The sequence below is a fragment of the Fusarium proliferatum genome, assembly GCF_900067095.1.
Source record: "Fusarium proliferatum ET1 genome assembly, contig: FPRO_scaffold010, whole genome shotgun sequence".
Lineage (NCBI taxonomy): Eukaryota > Fungi > Ascomycota > Sordariomycetes > Hypocreales > Nectriaceae > Fusarium > Fusarium proliferatum.
Genome location: NW_022194799.1, coordinates 1,951,844 through 1,968,594, shown reverse-complemented (window position 1 = coordinate 1,968,594; position 16,751 = coordinate 1,951,844). Strand labels below are relative to the sequence as shown.

At 48.6% G+C, this 16,751-nt stretch overlaps 9 protein-coding genes across 9 annotated transcripts; 5 read left to right on the top strand and 4 right to left on the bottom strand.

Moving 5' to 3' along the window:
• Window positions 1–679: 679 nt before the first annotated feature.
• FPRO_12134 (uncharacterized protein) lies at window positions 680–2,281 on the bottom strand (the record flags this gene model as incomplete). The annotated part of the gene is made up of 3 exons (XM_031221684.1): window positions 680–1,582; window positions 1,638–2,212; window positions 2,269–2,281. 3 exons carry the CDS (start codon window positions 2,279–2,281, stop codon window positions 680–682), a joined length of 1,491 nt encoding a protein of 496 aa, XP_031087218.1.
• A 965-nt stretch (window positions 2,282–3,246) lies between these two features.
• Window positions 3,247–5,021, top strand: FPRO_12133 (uncharacterized protein; the record flags this gene model as incomplete). Its single annotated transcript, XM_031221683.1, has 2 exons — window positions 3,247–3,440; window positions 3,491–5,021. The coding sequence occupies 2 exons, from the start codon at window positions 3,247–3,249 to the stop codon at window positions 5,019–5,021; spliced, it is 1,725 nt and encodes a 574-aa protein (XP_031087217.1).
• A 168-nt stretch (window positions 5,022–5,189) lies between these two features.
• Window positions 5,190–6,750, bottom strand: FPRO_12132 (uncharacterized protein; the record flags this gene model as incomplete). Its single annotated transcript, XM_031221682.1, has 4 exons — window positions 5,190–5,948; window positions 5,997–6,262; window positions 6,309–6,676; window positions 6,728–6,750. The coding sequence occupies 4 exons, from the start codon at window positions 6,748–6,750 to the stop codon at window positions 5,190–5,192; spliced, it is 1,416 nt and encodes a 471-aa protein (XP_031087216.1).
• Window positions 6,751–7,193: 443 nt separating this feature from the next.
• On the bottom strand, window positions 7,194–8,014 carry FPRO_12131 (uncharacterized protein; the record flags this gene model as incomplete). The annotated part of the gene is made up of 3 exons (XM_031221679.1): window positions 7,194–7,523; window positions 7,575–7,915; window positions 7,960–8,014. The coding sequence occupies 3 exons, from the start codon at window positions 8,012–8,014 to the stop codon at window positions 7,194–7,196; spliced, it is 726 nt and encodes a 241-aa protein (XP_031087215.1).
• A 426-nt stretch (window positions 8,015–8,440) lies between these two features.
• FPRO_12130 (uncharacterized protein) lies at window positions 8,441–9,098 on the top strand (the record flags this gene model as incomplete). The annotated part of the gene is made up of 2 exons (XM_031221678.1): window positions 8,441–8,713; window positions 8,775–9,098. The coding sequence occupies 2 exons, from the start codon at window positions 8,441–8,443 to the stop codon at window positions 9,096–9,098; spliced, it is 597 nt and encodes a 198-aa protein (XP_031087214.1).
• Window positions 9,099–9,534: 436 nt separating this feature from the next.
• On the top strand, window positions 9,535–11,494 carry FPRO_12129 (related to HOL1-Putative substrate-H+ antiporter-unknown biological function; the record flags this gene model as incomplete). The annotated part of the gene is made up of 8 exons (XM_031221677.1): window positions 9,535–9,604; window positions 9,654–9,724; window positions 9,773–9,843; window positions 9,893–10,184; window positions 10,229–10,300; window positions 10,350–11,054; window positions 11,102–11,206; window positions 11,258–11,494. 8 exons carry the CDS (start codon window positions 9,535–9,537, stop codon window positions 11,492–11,494), a joined length of 1,623 nt encoding a protein of 540 aa, XP_031087213.1.
• A 1,278-nt stretch (window positions 11,495–12,772) lies between these two features.
• Window positions 12,773–14,098, top strand: FPRO_12128 (uncharacterized protein; the record flags this gene model as incomplete). Its single annotated transcript, XM_031221676.1, has 1 exon — window positions 12,773–14,098. One exon carries the CDS (start codon window positions 12,773–12,775, stop codon window positions 14,096–14,098), a length of 1,326 nt encoding a protein of 441 aa, XP_031087212.1.
• Window positions 14,099–14,571: 473 nt separating this feature from the next.
• On the top strand, window positions 14,572–15,920 carry FPRO_12127 (uncharacterized protein; the record flags this gene model as incomplete). The annotated part of the gene is made up of 3 exons (XM_031221675.1): window positions 14,572–15,393; window positions 15,443–15,748; window positions 15,801–15,920. 3 exons carry the CDS (start codon window positions 14,572–14,574, stop codon window positions 15,918–15,920), a joined length of 1,248 nt encoding a protein of 415 aa, XP_031087211.1.
• A 177-nt stretch (window positions 15,921–16,097) lies between these two features.
• Window positions 16,098–16,450, bottom strand: FPRO_12126 (uncharacterized protein; the record flags this gene model as incomplete). Its single annotated transcript, XM_031221674.1, has 2 exons — window positions 16,098–16,311; window positions 16,365–16,450. 2 exons carry the CDS (start codon window positions 16,448–16,450, stop codon window positions 16,098–16,100), a joined length of 300 nt encoding a protein of 99 aa, XP_031087210.1.
• Between the last annotated feature and the right edge of the window lie 301 nt (window positions 16,451–16,751).

The window sequence follows — 16,751 nt, the reverse complement described above, 5'->3', positions numbered from 1 at the left end:
TGGCCTGCTAGTTTAGTGAATCAAGAGCTGCCGTTCCTTAAATGTTATGAAGACCGAACAACATTGGTCAACGAAGTTCTGGTATGTGATAGCCCTCAAGGCTGAAGCATGGAGCGGACAGCCATATCAACTTGATCAACTGCCTGGAAGAGGGGGTGGATCACAAAATGCCATCGTAGGCCCAGCTCTACAGCCAAAATGGCGCTGGAAAGCCCTCTTTGTAATCGAGACCGAAGTCGAATGTTTTAGTCCGACATCAGGAGTCTTGATGGAGGTGATGGAGCTACGCGCCAGCTTTTAGGTGAGGTCGGCTGAGATTTAAGCTTATTAAGCTTGTTCAAGAGCTCCCCTCGCAGACTAAGATCTTGTAATACAACCCCTTAATGGCTAAACTAAATCTAATGTATAGTGTGTATTCATTTCGGCTGCTAGATGCGTGGCTTTCCTGTATTACTATAGACTAGTTATGAATGGTGCTTCTAGGTGTTGAAAGGATACTTCAAACCTAGGGAGCCTGACCATACAAGTTGCTATACTCAGGCGTTACGCGGTATCTCAAGCTTTGTTAGGGCCAAGCTCGCCGAAATAAGAATTTGAAGAGTTTCGTGTAAATTTTCACTCTGTAACTCATGGGCTCGTTGAATATTACTTTGCTAAGCTGAAAAGCACATTGGGAGTATTAAAGATGGCTTGTCGGAACCTGGCTCCCAACCATGATATGATCCATCAGAGTTTCAGCAGCTCCCTGAGGTGACCAACTCTTCATTCGATCGTCATTTAACAAGTACGCCTTGGGAAACCCAGGAACATCAGTCTCTCCGAGCACCATCCTCGCAATAGCTTCACCAGTAAGCCAGCACTTATCCATGCCGTGACCATTGAACCCCGCTGCAATCCACTCGCCACCTCCACTTCGACCCGTGAGGTTATGCGGAAGCTTTCCCACGATGGGCATACCGTCTGCCGTGAATCCCATTATTCCGGACCAGACATTCAGGGCTTCTACCGGTGCTGTATCTTTCCAGATCTCGGGTGCTGCAGAAGTCAATGTTTGGCGAGCATCGTCTGCAACATTTGAATCGTCGCTTGTAAGAAGACCCTTGAGGCTCTGAGATTCGCCGCCGAGGAACATTACCCCAGTTTTCGCATTCTGCTGAGCGTAGTATAGGCCCAGATGAATATGTCCAGTCTTTGCGTCATATGTGCCAAGAGAGACTTGCGACCAAGACATGCTGTGGCCGGCTCGCGGAAAGTTGGGGCCCAGCTTCTGTGTAGACATAGTTCCCCGTAATGGATACAGGTTGCCAACAAGACCAGGGATCAGATGACTTGAGTACCCATTAGTGCAATGGATGACATGTCTAGCTCGAATTGATCCTCTTGAGGTGCGCACTAGGTACGGAAATTCCAAAACATCGTCTTGAACTTGCACTGAGAGGACGGGCGTGTTCGTCTGGAGCGAGAAGCGGTCCGAGAACTGTTTTGTGAGGGAGGCCAAGACTGCGGTTAGAAGTCGATACGGCCACAAGGCTGCGACTCCAGTTTGCGCAACTGCGCCGACGACATTCGTAAAATTAAAGACCTGGTACAGGTAGTCAGTAGGTGGTGCATGAACGAACGTTCCTCAACCTAGGTACCTTGGCCGCCTCCTCTCTATTGTATACTTTGAACTTGATATCACTGTCAGGCACCGCTTTGAGCAGTTGCTTGACTTCTTCAATAGCGCCTCGAAATGAACTCTGATCAGTATAGGACGTTGCTGATGTCACCTCGCGAAATTCCACCGCTTCTCTATCCTCAGGATCCAACTGAGCGATAAGTTCCTTCAGGCGGCGAATGTTGGCATCGCTGAACCGCACAGTCTCTATCGCACGCTCAACACCAATCGTCTCGGCAAGAGCCGGAAACAAGGAATCACTATCAGAGACAAGATGTCCTCCGTTTCGTCCAGTCGCTCCGCTTACGGCTGTGCGGGCCTCAAGCATAGTTACCTTGAGATCAGTGCCTTTCGCATGGTTCAGGAGGGAGTGCGCCGCGCCAATGCCAGTGATGCCGGAACCAATGATGATGATATCGGTTTCTGAAGGCAAGGCAGGTGACTGTGCGCTTGCTACCGTTGGATGCGGTGGAGTCTGCCAGGCCGGGGTCGTTGGGTTTGTACTTGGTAGCCCAGACTGAACCGTGATGAGCTTCACGACATCCTGGATGAAGTCTGATACTGTGAGTCAGAGCGAACGATATGAGATGGACAGATGACCATAGACCTACCGCTTCCTGCCATTCTTGCCCACGAATGAGTGTTTGTTGTATTCTCAAGTCTCGTTATCAATGAAAATGTTACGCGCGGGGTAAAGCTTGCTCCTTGGTGTGACAAGATGGCTCAGAAGATGATTGTCCCGATCAATGTGAGGACTTGGAAAAATACAGCTCTCGAGATATAGTCAGCGAGCAAGAAAATTCTGTATTCTATTGCCTTGATATGGCCTTTCTCTTATCTGTCGCTTGGCATGATCCCTGAAAATGATCGGGGTCATCCCCCCTCCCTCGCACAGGCATGCTTCATTGGGTCTAGATCATCCATATCCCCCTTGCAACGACCCGATTGGCGGGGTATCCATCGTCACAGCGCTGGAGATGGCTTCACTCGGTTTCCTCAGTCTTCACTCCTGCCAATGGCGAGATACTTCAGCTCTGCATGACAGTTGGCTCAGCTACCCCCGATTGCGATCCCAAGCACTACCTATTCTTCCAAGTCACAAAGTTGCCTTGTTCATGGTATGTGTCCAGACACCTTGACGCATGTAGTGCTGTGTCCTTGCATACGGGACCCTCGGTCTCTGAGGCGGCATTCTCGGGATCCGTAAGACACAATCTACAAATCCCGCTTCTGAGCAACTTGAGGGGGATCGTTTCGCCGACGAAAGTCGCCCATACCGACAATCTACCGTGATTTCAGAATATTATCCTCATGTCGCTGTTCGTATCAGCCGGACTCGCTAGTGAACGGGGCTGGACGCTCCTCAGCCTGCTTAATCGAGTTAGTGGATCACCCAGCGTTCAACTGGCATCTCCAATACGACAAGACAATTGACCCTCTGTAATTGAAGTCTTGAAAGAAAAGGTAATTGTTATCAAGCCTATAAAAACTGCCTGGGGACTGTGTAGAAGTACTTTCTTACCAAAGAGCCTCATGTTCTAGTACCTCGTTTCTCTTCAACGAACTTTTCGTCAGCAAGTTGGTCAAACATGCCGGCCAGCAAGACCCCAATCGGTACTACAGAGCTCACAGTTCAGGGCCTTGGTGTTGTGAAGGGCCTGAGCTTCCCTAACAACATCCACCAATTCAGCGGCATCCCTTACGCATCGCTCTCCAAGCGTTGGACACGTTCACAAATCAGGACTTCATGGCCCAACGATTTTCACGATGGGACAAAACTGGGGTAATCATTTTCGAGTCTGGTCCAGAATTATTGCTAAATCTGTTCTATAGACCCAGTGCGCCGAACCCGCCAGAGTACAATACACCTGAAGATATCCTTGTCCCAGTTGACATTGCGCCCCATTTTGAAGAGCCAATTGAAGATGAGCTCAACTGCCTTGTCGTGAACATCACAACACCAAGACTGGGTTCTGACTCTGGTGCGAAGTTGCCCGTGATGGTTTATATCCATGGCGGATCTTTTCTTTTCGGCGGTGCCAATAAGGGCGTCTTTGATTGCGTCAACTTGACGACCTTTGCAGCAGCCCGCAACACGCCTGTTGTCACAGTCAACCTCAACTATCGTGTCGGCCTCGGCGGTTTTCTCGCATCAGCCGCGATCAAGCAAGATATAGAGCGCGGTGGTCTTGAAGGTGTGGGCAATTTTGGCCTTTACGATCAGCAGGTTGCCTTGCGTTGGGTGGAACGATACATCACCTCGTTTGGCGGTGATCCAGACAACGTTACCATTTTCGGCGAGTCTGCTGGCGGTATGAGTGTTTCTCACCACATTGCTGCTAAGGATCCAGCCCCCTTCCATCGCGCCATCGCTATGTCTGGTCATTTGAACACCATCCAGACTTGGCCATTGGAGCATCACGAAAAGCATTACCGCGCGTTGTTGAGATATCTTGGCATTGATGCGGACTCTCCTTCTGCCCTCGATCAGCTTCGAAGTATCCCTGAGGCTGTCGTAGCTGCTGCAACAATCCCAGTGGAGGGTCTCCTCAACGCCACAGGCAATCCATGCGATGATGGCGTTTTCCATAAGACAAAGCCTACCGCGAACGGTATTACTTCACCTCCCGCGTGGCTTAAGAGCTACATGGTCGGAGATACTACCGACGAAGCTATGATCTTCACTGAAGATCTTGCTGGGGAAACCTTTGACTCGTGGAGAGCTGGAATGAAGAAGTTCTTGAATGAAGAGGCTACTGATGAGATCCTTGATCTCTATGGTGTCACTCCTGATCTCTCGAAAGAGGAGCTCCTGAAAGCCCTGGAAGACATGACAGGCGATTCGGCCTTCAAGATCCACAACTGGCTCGCTGTTCACCGCTCAAATATTCCACAAACTTTCGGCTATCACTTCGACCAGGTGTGCACTCATGACAGTATATTCAAGGGTCAAGCTTATCATGCACTCGACCTGCTCTATGTCTTCCTCAATTTCGATGAGAGATTGACGCCAGGCCAGCAGAAGCTTGCAAGAACTATGGCTGGTAGTTTTATCGATTACTCCTATGGTAAAGATCCATGGCCTCGGTTCACTGATGGTGGTCGATGGATGAGGTTTGGGCCGGATGAGACTAGCAAAGTCGTCACGGAAGCTGAGGATGAGAACGTACGAAGATACACTCGTATGCAGAAGATTCTCGATATGGGTGTGCTGGGAGAGTTCATCCTGGCTATTGATAACATTGCTTGTAAAAGGGACAAGATGGGGACTTTCGATGACGGACCTCGCCAGTTTAGTGAGGATATAAAGGCAGAACCGGTAGTCCCTGGTGCTATCGGAATCAAGGAAGCAGTCTTAGCTTAGATGAAACTATAGTGACCGATTTATGTGATCTCTTCGTTCATCACTCTGGTATCTTGACCTTTATTCGCTTTTTCTGTTAAGGTTCATCGACGTATGTTGGGCCAGCGTAGATATGAATGAATTATTAGGTTTGGGCTCTGAAACGCTTTTATTATGGCTTATCAAGCTTCAATAAAGATGAATCTCAGCATTCAGCTCCGCCGTAGCCTCAGTAGCTATCATCAATTTGGACGCTTCATTTCCGTCTTTGCCATTCTTCCAAACCTTTGCCACTATATCCATGATTATCTTCTCAGTGCCCTCCTGCCCTTTTTGCATTATGTATTGGAAGGCCACTCGAGTCAGTTGCTGTTCTTGGGCGTTTTCTGCCAAAATACCAGCTATGAAAAGAGGATATAATATGGCCCTGGCGAGCGAGAGTCGAAAGTTGAACGTGCCGATTCCGATAATTGCTTGGATCGATGCAAACACCTTCATGCGTAATATTTCGGTGCTGACATTGGCTCTTGGTGGCGTTGTTTGATCTTGTTGATGATCAGCCAGACAACGGCTGTGAAGAATACCTGCAAGTCGGAACGCTTCCCAAAGGTGGATCTGTGCGAACTCATCCCCAAGTTCTCCAGGCCACTGCAGCAGATCTTGTTCGATAGTAGTAGAGTCCATGTTTGCTAGCAGGTTCATTAGACTATAAGGTATCCCTGAAGTTTGCTCAATACCAGAGTGTTTGTGAGGTTGGACATAGGATTTCCATATTTCCAGTGATGGTGTAATTCTATTCAGAGTGAAGAACGGTATATCTAGAAGACCAACAGCTTCGAGGAGGTGGTTTGCCACGGGGGGTCGCTGTGGGTCGTCTAGCAGCTCACGCGCTTGAAGAACTCCGTGGAGGCCTTTCAGCAGCGGCGACCAGATATATAGTGAGTTTATCTACTAGTTTCAGTGTAGCCCTGGCATGTATATAAGATTTCTACTTACGCTGACGCTGCATAACAGAACCCCGGTTGCCAAAGTCACATCTTGGCGCAACATGCTTGGATTTTCCAAGTCGTTAAGATAGTTTGAAAGAGCCGATTGCATGTACAGAGGTGTCAAGTGGCTCGTATCGATATCAAGACTTGCTTGGTACGCTAAGCAAGCGTGCTTAAGGGAGATACTTTCTTCGCAAAGTGGTAAAATGTCAGACTTGAACATGGTATCATGTCCGGCACGACCTGTGATCGTCTGGTATCCGATAGTGGTAACTACACACGGGTTAGATGGCCACAATACATCAGTTTATTTGCTTACAACTGTCCATGAGCTTTTGTGAGACTTCCTCGTCTGGCAAGCCCTCGGAGAATGATTCAAATTGCAGACATAGCAGGTCCAGATCATCCGGCGACTGTATCGAGGAGAAGTCCGGCAAATTCACCAACTCGTCAACCACGCTCTCAACGACAGGGCTTATTCTACTATCACGTAAAGATTTACCCTTCTGGCGTGGCGGACGAACTGGTTTCAAGACTATACCACCCCCTGCTGAGCTTGCCACGTCGGAAGAACCCCATGTCAATCGTGTCTTGTAGCCCTCGCAGGTCTTGCCCGCTTGGACACACCTTTCACAGACGGGCCGTTTCTCGTCACATTTTTTGTGTCTTCTCTTACAGGTCCAGCAACTGGAAACTCTTAGTATAAGATATCGCCGCTGCTACCAACAAGTTACTTACCCGCGTCGCGACCGTGAGCTCATAGGTGTTTGAGCCAAACGCGAAACGTGTGGGGGCTGCAACGCGACGTGGATGAATTATATCGTGGTAAAGCAGACTTCGACAAAAGAATGACATCCATTATCATCAAACCTTTTCCAAAATCTTATCAATGTGAGGGGTGATACCTCGGTCCGAGATAGCTCGTCGCCACGAGCCAAAGATCAAGATTAGGAGGGGAATTGTAGAGACCTGAAATAGACTAGCGTCGAGATACTTGCACCATTTGAAAGCGATACAGCTTTGGTCGAAATGATAAGGAATACGCTAACTTGAGGTCGCTTAGCGTGTGCACAATAGCTGCATAAACGGTTCATCTGCTACATAACTTTCACCTCTCATAAGTCATTTCAAGGATACGTTCAACTATTGAAACAAGAAACAAACGAAGCCTGTGAGACCTTTTCTCTATAGATCGTCTCTCGCGCTAGTTCTTGAGTGTTGATGTATCTCTGATCATGTAAAATAAAGTCGTTGGTGGCATTGCGTCCTCCTCGTCGACCAATTCCGCCTCTTCAACAACCTCAAAGCCATACTTGGCGTAAAACGCCACATTTTTCTTGTCAGTACACTCAATATAACATGGATCGTCTCCTAGCTCCTGCACTACCCATTGCATGATCGTTCTCCCAACTCCCATTCCTTGCGCATCAGGTCTGACCGCAGCGATTTCGAGGTAGTAAAGAGAATTTGGTGGATACTTCTCCTTGATTCTCTGCTCGAAATCGTTGTGAGAATCCGTCATGATCCCGATCCTCTGTAAAGGCCTGTTAGATGTGCTATTACTCGCTTGTTCGACTTATATCACCTTTTCTAAAGAGAACGGTTCCGTTGGTTTGACCCACCACACGTCCCATAGAACTCCTGAGTAGGATGGCCACCACAATGGATTCAGCCATCGATACAGTGGCTTGGGAGGGAACAAAAAACATAATCCAATGCTTTTGTGAGAACCATCCATTGTAACGGCTTCCATAGCGATTCCACGCACGGAATACTCGCGCAGGCGTGCCTCTTGCCATTGCTGCAGGGTAGGTGTCAGGGTCTCCCAGCCGGGACCAGAGCGATCGCGAGAGAGCCAACGGATCAGGGGATCTGAGGCGAAAGAAAGGCTGATGATCTCAGCAGCCGTCTTTATTGATCCATAGCCTGGAAGATTTAGTGAGAACTAAAAGAGAAACCAATGAACATACCCAGCCCAAGTGGCCTCATCTGGACTTTACACGGATTCTTCGTCAGTTTCGACATCATGACCCGGAATACTGATGATGAGAGCAATGGTAACTACTGCGCGACTGTCTTATCTGTGTTTTCTTCCTCAAAGACTACGAGCGATGGACAAGCTGGCTATCGTATTGTCGGAGCCCGTGAAACCCGTCACTGTCTCGTTTTAGTGCGAAGTCCAGGGACAAGGTCTGGAACCTCAATCTGCGCGGCACCAGCTGCTTAAAGCGGCAAAGATCAACAATCAATCTGCGCTACACCCAGAAAAGCATGCAGTGCCGCGCGGGATTGATTGCCCTAAATGTCACCAGGCGAGTTTTGATGATCTCGAGCATCATCGTGTAAAGTAACGCGTAGCTATATAAACAAGGCTAACAGATCCGACGGCTTAGACATAGCACTAAAAGGTATAGAGGCATCCAATAGACTCCTATCGTTTAGGTTGAAGCAATGTCGCAGCCATCTCAAACTACACAGCCAAGCCCTGGTAACCAGCTGTACCCCGACATGCCGGCAATGAGGGCGCCGGGGTTAGAGTTTGTGTATCGCCTTGTCGCCAAAATGCACCCAACCAATGGCTACGATATCGAGAACATACAAGGCACAGGTATAACGAGGTCGATTGCAGGTATCGAGTCTGGGACTGTAAAGGGACCAGGCATAGAGGGCACCCTTGTCGAGAACAGTGGTGCTGATTGGGCAGAACAAGTTCATTCCAAGAAGGTTAGCAGCGCCTCAACTGCCTACACGCGTCGCTGCATTGTGTGTTGACAGAAAGAAACAGATCTACTATAAGCTAGACGCGAGGTACACGATCAAAACAAATGATGGTCATCACATTTTTGTGCAGGCTCGTGGGCTGTTCCGCCCTGGGCCGGGTATCGAGTTCTCCCAACCAGACTCAATCGACGTGGATTATACGCAGGATGAGGTGGAATACTTTACTCATATCACATTTGAAGCAGCAGGAAATAGTCCGTACAACTGGATGAATGGTATCGTGGCCATCGGAGTTTTGCAGTCGTTCGGAGGAGCTGCTGTAATTGATTGCTGGCGGTTGACCAACTTCCTTGGACAGCAGGTTGAAGATGTTTACGTAGGCAGATAAACAATTGATATGGTCCATTCAATGACGTCTCATCCATCAAGCGATTTGTTCCATGTAGAGAGCCTAGGTCCAACTATGGTATGCGCTCAAGTATGCAATGGCCAAAAGTCGATACAGGTCAAGATTGCTGCCGAATTCTCCCCAAGTTACACAACCTTAGCCTAGACTGTCCCCGTATCCCCCGCATTTCGGACAACGATCCCGGCTGCTAGGAGAGAGTTGAACGATAAGACTAACTGTATAAGGTAGGCGGAGCCCCAGCGCAATCGATCTTCTCGCTGACTCGCAGGAGGTTCCTATCACAACTAGCCATCCCAACACGGAGATAGACACTTACATAAAACCCCTGGACCAGTTGCTATCATGAACTCACAAATTCCCACTGCTCAACTCGCTCAAGAAACATCTCTCTAGCAATATTATCCTCGTGTTCAGCATGCCCCGAAAAGTAGCACCAGCTCCGCCAGACTTCACGACACCGCCGGGTACGGTGCGGTTGATTGGTGGTGAGTGAACGAATACTGGTCTTCGTTCACAGGCTCATATTCTTTGTAGAGGATGGCATTGCCGAAACGCCTCAATTGGTGAAGCAGCCGATGCCGACTGATGACCCCAACGACCCTCTGGTATGAATGCGCCAAACACGATGCGATTGCGTTGACTGACTTTCCTAGAACTGGTCGCGTGCTCGGAAATCCATGAACTTTATCCCCATTCTCGCGGTCACGGTAATCATCTTTACTCAGTGAGCTACCATGCCTTTCGACCAAGCCATGAGCCACTAATCATGACAGAACTTCCTTACCACTGATCTTCTGGGTGCTTTGGAACCAAGAGTTCGGATGGTCGTACGGCCAGCTCAACAACGCTAACGCCCTGAACTATGTCGGAACCACTGTTGGCTGTATCCTCTTTATCCCTCCCGCGGTGAAGTACGGACGTCGATCAATGTACCTGCTTACAACGGCCATCATCTTTGCCATGGCCATCTGGTCGGCGCGTATGAAGACCCTGACAGAACTATACATATCACAGTTGATCTTTGGACTGGCTAGTGCGACCAATGAGAGTATTGTCGAGATGACGGTATGGAAGTAATGCATGCAAAGGATAACGCTGACTTGCGCCAGATTGCCGATCTGTATTTTGTTCATCAACGCGGTAGTGCGAATGGCTTATACATGGTTATGGTTATGATTGGTGTAAGTAGAAACCTATGCAGATAGCGGAATTGCCACTGATGCTCAGCAGAGTTTTCTGAGCCCCGTGATTGCAGGCTATATGGCCGCGAATGGAAACTGGAGGCTCTGCTACTGGATCACCACAGCAGTTGACGGTACTCTACTACTGTATTTCTGTTTCCTCTTCGAGGAGAGCAAGTATATACCACGTCTAGAGGCTCAACAACTGTCCTCCGAGGCTCCAACTCCTATTGCGGCGACAAAGAAGGACAACATCTCGAAAACACAGACAGGCGAAATGAGCACGTGTGTCACCTTGGAACCATCGAATGCCCCGTTACATCGAATAAACTCTGATATCCCGCTCCTCACATGGCGTCAACGCATGCGCCTTGTCACAAAAACTGACGAAAGCCTACTTGGCATTGTCCGCACTGCTGTCGTTATCTTATTCCGCTTCCCAGCTGTCATGTACACGGCCCTCACATATGCCTTTTGCCTCTGTTGGATTTCCGCTCAAGCGTCGATTATTTCCATCGTCTTCACGCAGCCACCTTATAACTTCGGTACCGTTGGAGTAGGAAACATGAGTTTGGGAGTATTTATCGGCTGCATCTTGGGTTCGGCCTACGGTGCGATTTCCGATCGAGCTATTCTTTGGTTCACAAGAAAGAACTACGGGTATTACGAACCGGAAATGCGACTCCAACTGAACCACTTCCCAGCAGTCTGTATGAGTGGTGGTTTTGTGATGTTCGGTATTACTGCAGCAAAGGTATGCATAGATTTGCCTTTACTGCCCCAAATCACTGACAGAAATAGGGCATGCATTGGATATACCCAAGCATTGGTAGCGCCATCTTCGGCTTTGGCCTTGGCGGTTTGAGCGATGTTGCGCTTTGCGTGACCATCGACAGCTACCAAGCCGTATGTGTCCATATGATATCGCAACAAGAGACTTATGCTAATTGTAGCTAGATCACTGGAGAAGCATTTATCGGCGTTGCTTTCATGCGTAATGCCTTCAGCATCGCCATTTCGTTCGCGCTCGTTCCATGGCTTGATGCTCAAGGGCTGCAAAATATGACAATTGTTATGGGCTTATGGGCACTGGCTATGGCGTTTCTTCATATTCCGATGATGGTCTGGGGCAAAAGAATCCGTGAGAAGACAGAAACAAGTTACAAGAGAATGGCGACAGGGACTAGAGTGTAAAGTCTGCTTGTAAAGGAGCTCTCATAACATAAGGTCTCCTCAGCTCCTTTTAGAATATCCCATGAACGAATGTCTCTGTATTGAGATTGAACTATTAATCGAGCAAAACTATTCCATGCTTTCCCGATCTAAAACCAAAAAACGCTGACTGCATGAATACCGCCGGTACCCTCTCCTAATTGTAGTCGAGCCTCCTTGAATGGTCCTCGTGGTGGTGGACAGTTTATAAGTACCTGTCGTTCCCGTTATTGTCGCGGAATATTCACTGGTTGATAAAACAGCAACGTCAGTAGAGCCATTATAGATGGCGATTACAACAACAGTCGCATCATTTGACTTCGCGATAGATATCTAGAATCCCATCTTGCTTCAAGAATAAAACGATAAGCGAGTAGTTAGTAAGGAAACCCAGAAGCCTCTAAGGTTAACCATTGTTCAATGTTTACTTTAATACGGAGTAGAGCTCTGATTTTCCTCGGATATCTGTAGGTTGGCCTGAGAGGAAAAGTACAGAAGCGTTATTTAGCAGGTCTAGCGCCCAAATAGGTGCCGATATCCTCTACTTAGCCAGCCGGGCAGGGACCGTCCATCTCACAGGCACCTAAGCCCCTGTGGGCACTGTATCACCCCACCAAACTCTACTGCGGTTGGTAAGGTAGGTTACGATGAAGATGAAACTCGGGATTGCTGTCCTCCCTCGAGTCTTCGGACCTAACTTTATCGCATTGCCTAAAGTTCATTCTTTCATCCTCAATCGACTGAGTTTGCCACTCCAAAGAGGCTGTGCTGAGAGTTGCACAGAAAGAAAAAAGAGATCAGCGACTAACACGATAATCGCTCTCTCCTCGTGGTTGGCCGCGGCCATCCCGGGCATCGTGTTGTAATACTCGTTGGCGAGCAAAAGTCCTCTAAACACCCAGCTTAGGGGCTGGAATCAATTAATCTAGAGGTTTAAAAATTATTATTAGATTTGCCCAAATTACTAAAGTCTTTTATCATCAAAGAACAGAAGTTTCAAGCTTCCATATCTCCCCTTCTAACTCAGGCCTTCGCCCGATTATAGAGAGGATGGCACAAGGATCCGATTGAAGGTGGCTTGTAAGGCTGAATGACGTATATTTGGCTAGAAATGGAAGTGATGCGACTTCGTTTCTCCGCGTCTGACGAGAGCACCTGACAATGCCTTAGCAAATGTATTATGTATATATTAAGGATCACGCCGCGCATCTAAACGGATTGATCCTATGACAAAACAATACGAATGGTACTTCTGCCGACATGCCGCAAACTCCCGCCAAAAAGGGCCCTGAGCTCACTATCCACTTGGATCGTCCGGATTCAGCATACATCCCTGGAGAGGTGATTACGGGTCACATAACTCGAAAGAGTCATATCGTCGCTTCATCGGCAACCGTCAGTATCTCGTTGCATGCTCGGAGTAAATCGCGAATGGTGGCCCGGCGGGGGCATCTGACATCGACATATCGCGGACGCTTTGACGTTGTGCAATCAGCAGAGTTCTCCAAAACTATTTTTGAAGGCCCTATACATATCGCCGAACACGATGTAGAGCAGCGCTGGGCATTCTCAATCCGCCTGCCTGATCACATAGATGTATCTGCACTACAGCCGTTGGCAGGGCCGGATCAGACTTATCTGACAGCCGAGTTATCGGAACAGCCTCTTCCGCCGACATTCTTGATCGAGCGGTACGAATACATGTCTGGAATGTCAGCATTCGTTGAATATTACCTGCAAGCGGAGTTGAAAACAGCATCGAGAGGCGCTGCTAGCGCTGAAGCAATATCGCCCTTCAGGTTGCTGTATACCAACCCAGAGCTATTTCCAGCTCACATAGATCTTCATACGACACGCCAGACCCTCGCTCTCCAAGGCGACAACCCTTTGGTGGCCAGCGTTGAGGTTCAGACACCGACAACACTGCAGATTGAAGCTCCAGATCCCATGCCATTCGTGGTCTTTGCAGTTCAACCCCAAGGCGTTGACCTTGAAAAACAGAAGCCCGGTCTTCCTTCACTTCAGATAACCCGAATTTTCATGAACGTTGTCGCAAAGACCGAGATCAAGTGCCCAAAGGGGAAGAATGTTCATGAGACCGACTGCGAAGCTAGGGTAACGCTGCATGCGGAGGATGCCTTTAATCAGTATGACGGCGATTTATACATCCCATGGCAAAGATCAGTCATGGATACTCAGCATTTGCAGGGAAGTGGCTCAGGATCTGAGATTAGACCCCTGGAGAGTCTCGACATCGGGGCGCAACTCAACCTTCGTCTGCAGCGAAGTAAAGACCTGTATCCATCCTTCCAAACATTCAACATTCGACACACGCACCGCATCCAATGGGAGATGGCAGTAGAAGCTGCCGGAAAAAGCTTTGAGCTTTCTGGTGAAGAACCAATCAAGGTTCTCAGCAGGCCTGAGGCAGAGCGGAATACGGAATGGATCCAGCCACCGCCAGAAGATCACCCGCCGAGCTTTTCTGATGACGAGGACGGGGTCGGATCAGGGTCTAGACGTAGCAGCCGCCAAACGGACCCAGCTGCCGGCGTGGGTGGCCTGTCACGGCTTTGGGTGTTCTGATAGGAATTTACCGAATCGGCTTCGGTGTACGGATATTGGGTCAAGAGACGGACTTGGTCTACGCTTAATTGTTTCCTTTTTACCGAAGCAAATGAGCAGATATCCACTATTAAGTATTTGTCGTTTGCATATGTTCCTACAATAACTCAATCTCTTTCCCATCCTATTTTACTACGAAATTGTGAACAGACTCTTGTTGTAAGTCAGTTTGGTCCCTGCCGACTTCGGAGAACCCCTGTCCCAAACCTCGAAATCACCGCCATTGAGAATCGGTTTATTCATTTATCTCCGTGATTTACCCACGGATTCTGCATGGAAATCGGAGCCCGCGGATGAACTCGGTTCCGCTTATTCTCTCTCGTGTCCGAAAATTCTCATTTAAAAAGATCTTATCTGATCATCTCGCATTTGACATTAGTGGATCTGCAACGTCTCCAACCCCATCACGCACCCTAAGCAACCGCGCCTGTACAATGAATCTACAGCAGCTAAGTTTTTATTTCGACTTTGTCAAAGTCATTGTGTCGTATCTGGCCCGCATGGTAGTGCACAAAGGACAATCAATTATCCATAAAGCCACGTATCGACTATTGCCTGACTCACGTGTCGTGGTCGTTGTTGGAGGCTCTTTTGCGGGGAGTCTTGTTGCCCAGCGCCTGGCTCATACCCTTCCCTCCGGTTATCGGGTTATTCTCATCGAAAAGCACTCTCATTTCAACTACGCCTTCAGCTTCCCTCGGAACTCCGTCTTGTCAGGACGAGAGCACAATGCTTTCATTACCTACGACAACATCGCTGCAGGGGCTCCGGATGGCATCTTCCAGCGAGTCTGCGACGAGGCATCCGATATCACCGAGACCCATGTTCACACCGTCGGCGGCGTCTCCCTTCCTTACGACTATCTCGTGATTGCCACTGGCGCAGCCCAGCCTCCTCCAGCTCGATTGAATGCACGTATCAAGGAAGATGCCATCGAAGAACTACGAGGTTTCCAGCAACGCGTCGCCATCGCCGACAGGATTGCGGTAATCGGAGCAGGAGCGGTTGGTGTTGAGCTGGCGACCGAGATCAAAGAAGAGTACCCCAACAAAAAGGTCACGCTTATTCATTCCAGGCAACAACTCTTACCCAGGTTTGGTCAGAAGCTCCATGATCATGTCATCTCTGCACTCCAGAATCAAGATATCGAGGTCAGGCTGGGCGAGAGACCTAGCTTTCCAAGTGATGCTGGCCAATCTGTCCAGGAGACCAGTCTCGCATTTTCCAACGGGGAGACCAAGACCTTTGATCTCGTGGTATGTAACAGACGAACCATAGAGGCTGTCAAGTTAACTTGAAATACAGATTCCCTGCACTGGCCTTCGCCCACGATCTGACATCCTCGCCGCATATTCTCCCAAGAGCATCGCATCTAACGGCGAGATCCTAGTCAAGCCAACACTTCAAGTCCAAAATTTGCCCTCGTCCCGACAGAATATCTTTGCTGTAGGCGATGTCGCCCAGTCTGGAGGCGCAAAACAAGCCCGGGCTTGTATGATGCAGGGCGAGGTTGCAGTTCAAAACATCCTAAGCCTTATCAAGAGCAAGAACGCCACCAAAGAATACAAGCCGCAGTTCTTTGAAGGCATGCTGAACCTGACATTGGGGACGGTAAGTACACTGAGCCCTTCAATGGTAAGGATCAATATTAACGCGCATTTAGCATACCGCTGTGGTGCATATCCAGAAAGGAGATTTTGAGATGGTTAAGGCAACCAAGGGACCGGATGCGGATTTGGATGTTGGAAAGATGAGGTGGCAACTCAATGCAAAGTCGGGATGAACTTTTCTTGGAAGTATCATGGGAATACCATTGCATGGTTATTATCGATGAGATTGGTATCTCTAATCTCCCATAATTTATTAACGTATATTTCTTCTAAATCTGCCACCGACATCATTCGACATCAGAATGACTCTAATTCCAAAGGCAGACGTGTCATCGAGGACGATACGCAAGCTAAGCCTTGGCGACAGTCTCACCAATAACAACAGTAGGTGTTGCAGTAGTGAAGTTCTTCACATCATCCTTAATCTGCTTCGCCTCCTCTGAGACGCTGGCCTTCTGGAACGAAGCCAAGCTGTCCCATGTGATGATAGTATAAATTTGGTAGGGGCTGTCTCCCCCGAGCTTGATGACCTGTCCACTGACAAGGCCTTGAGGACCCCAGATCCTGTAATTCATTAGATATTTCTCTTTGGGGCCAGGATAGATGCTGAGACTCACTTGTGGGCTAGAGGCATATGGGTGTTGACATAGTAATCGACATCGAAATCGTGACCGACAGGGTACTGGATAACGACGGTAGCCATGATGTGAGAGTAGGTACTGAAAGAGTTTATTGGACTGATTGGTGATCTAGGTGAGTGATAAATGATCGATCTGGGTTACCGATAGTTCGGGACGGTATTTATTTATACGAATAATAGAGGGCCCGGCTATACGGTACCCAATATAGATGAACTAATGGGAGAAAGATAAACCCCAAGCCTCCACCCTGACCACCAAAAATACAAACGCAAGGTTAATAATAAAGCCTGTGGAGTTTTACTGATTATTTCTGGCACTTTGATTTCTGGCACAGAGTTTTCTTGATCCTGGCGTGGTGAGTTG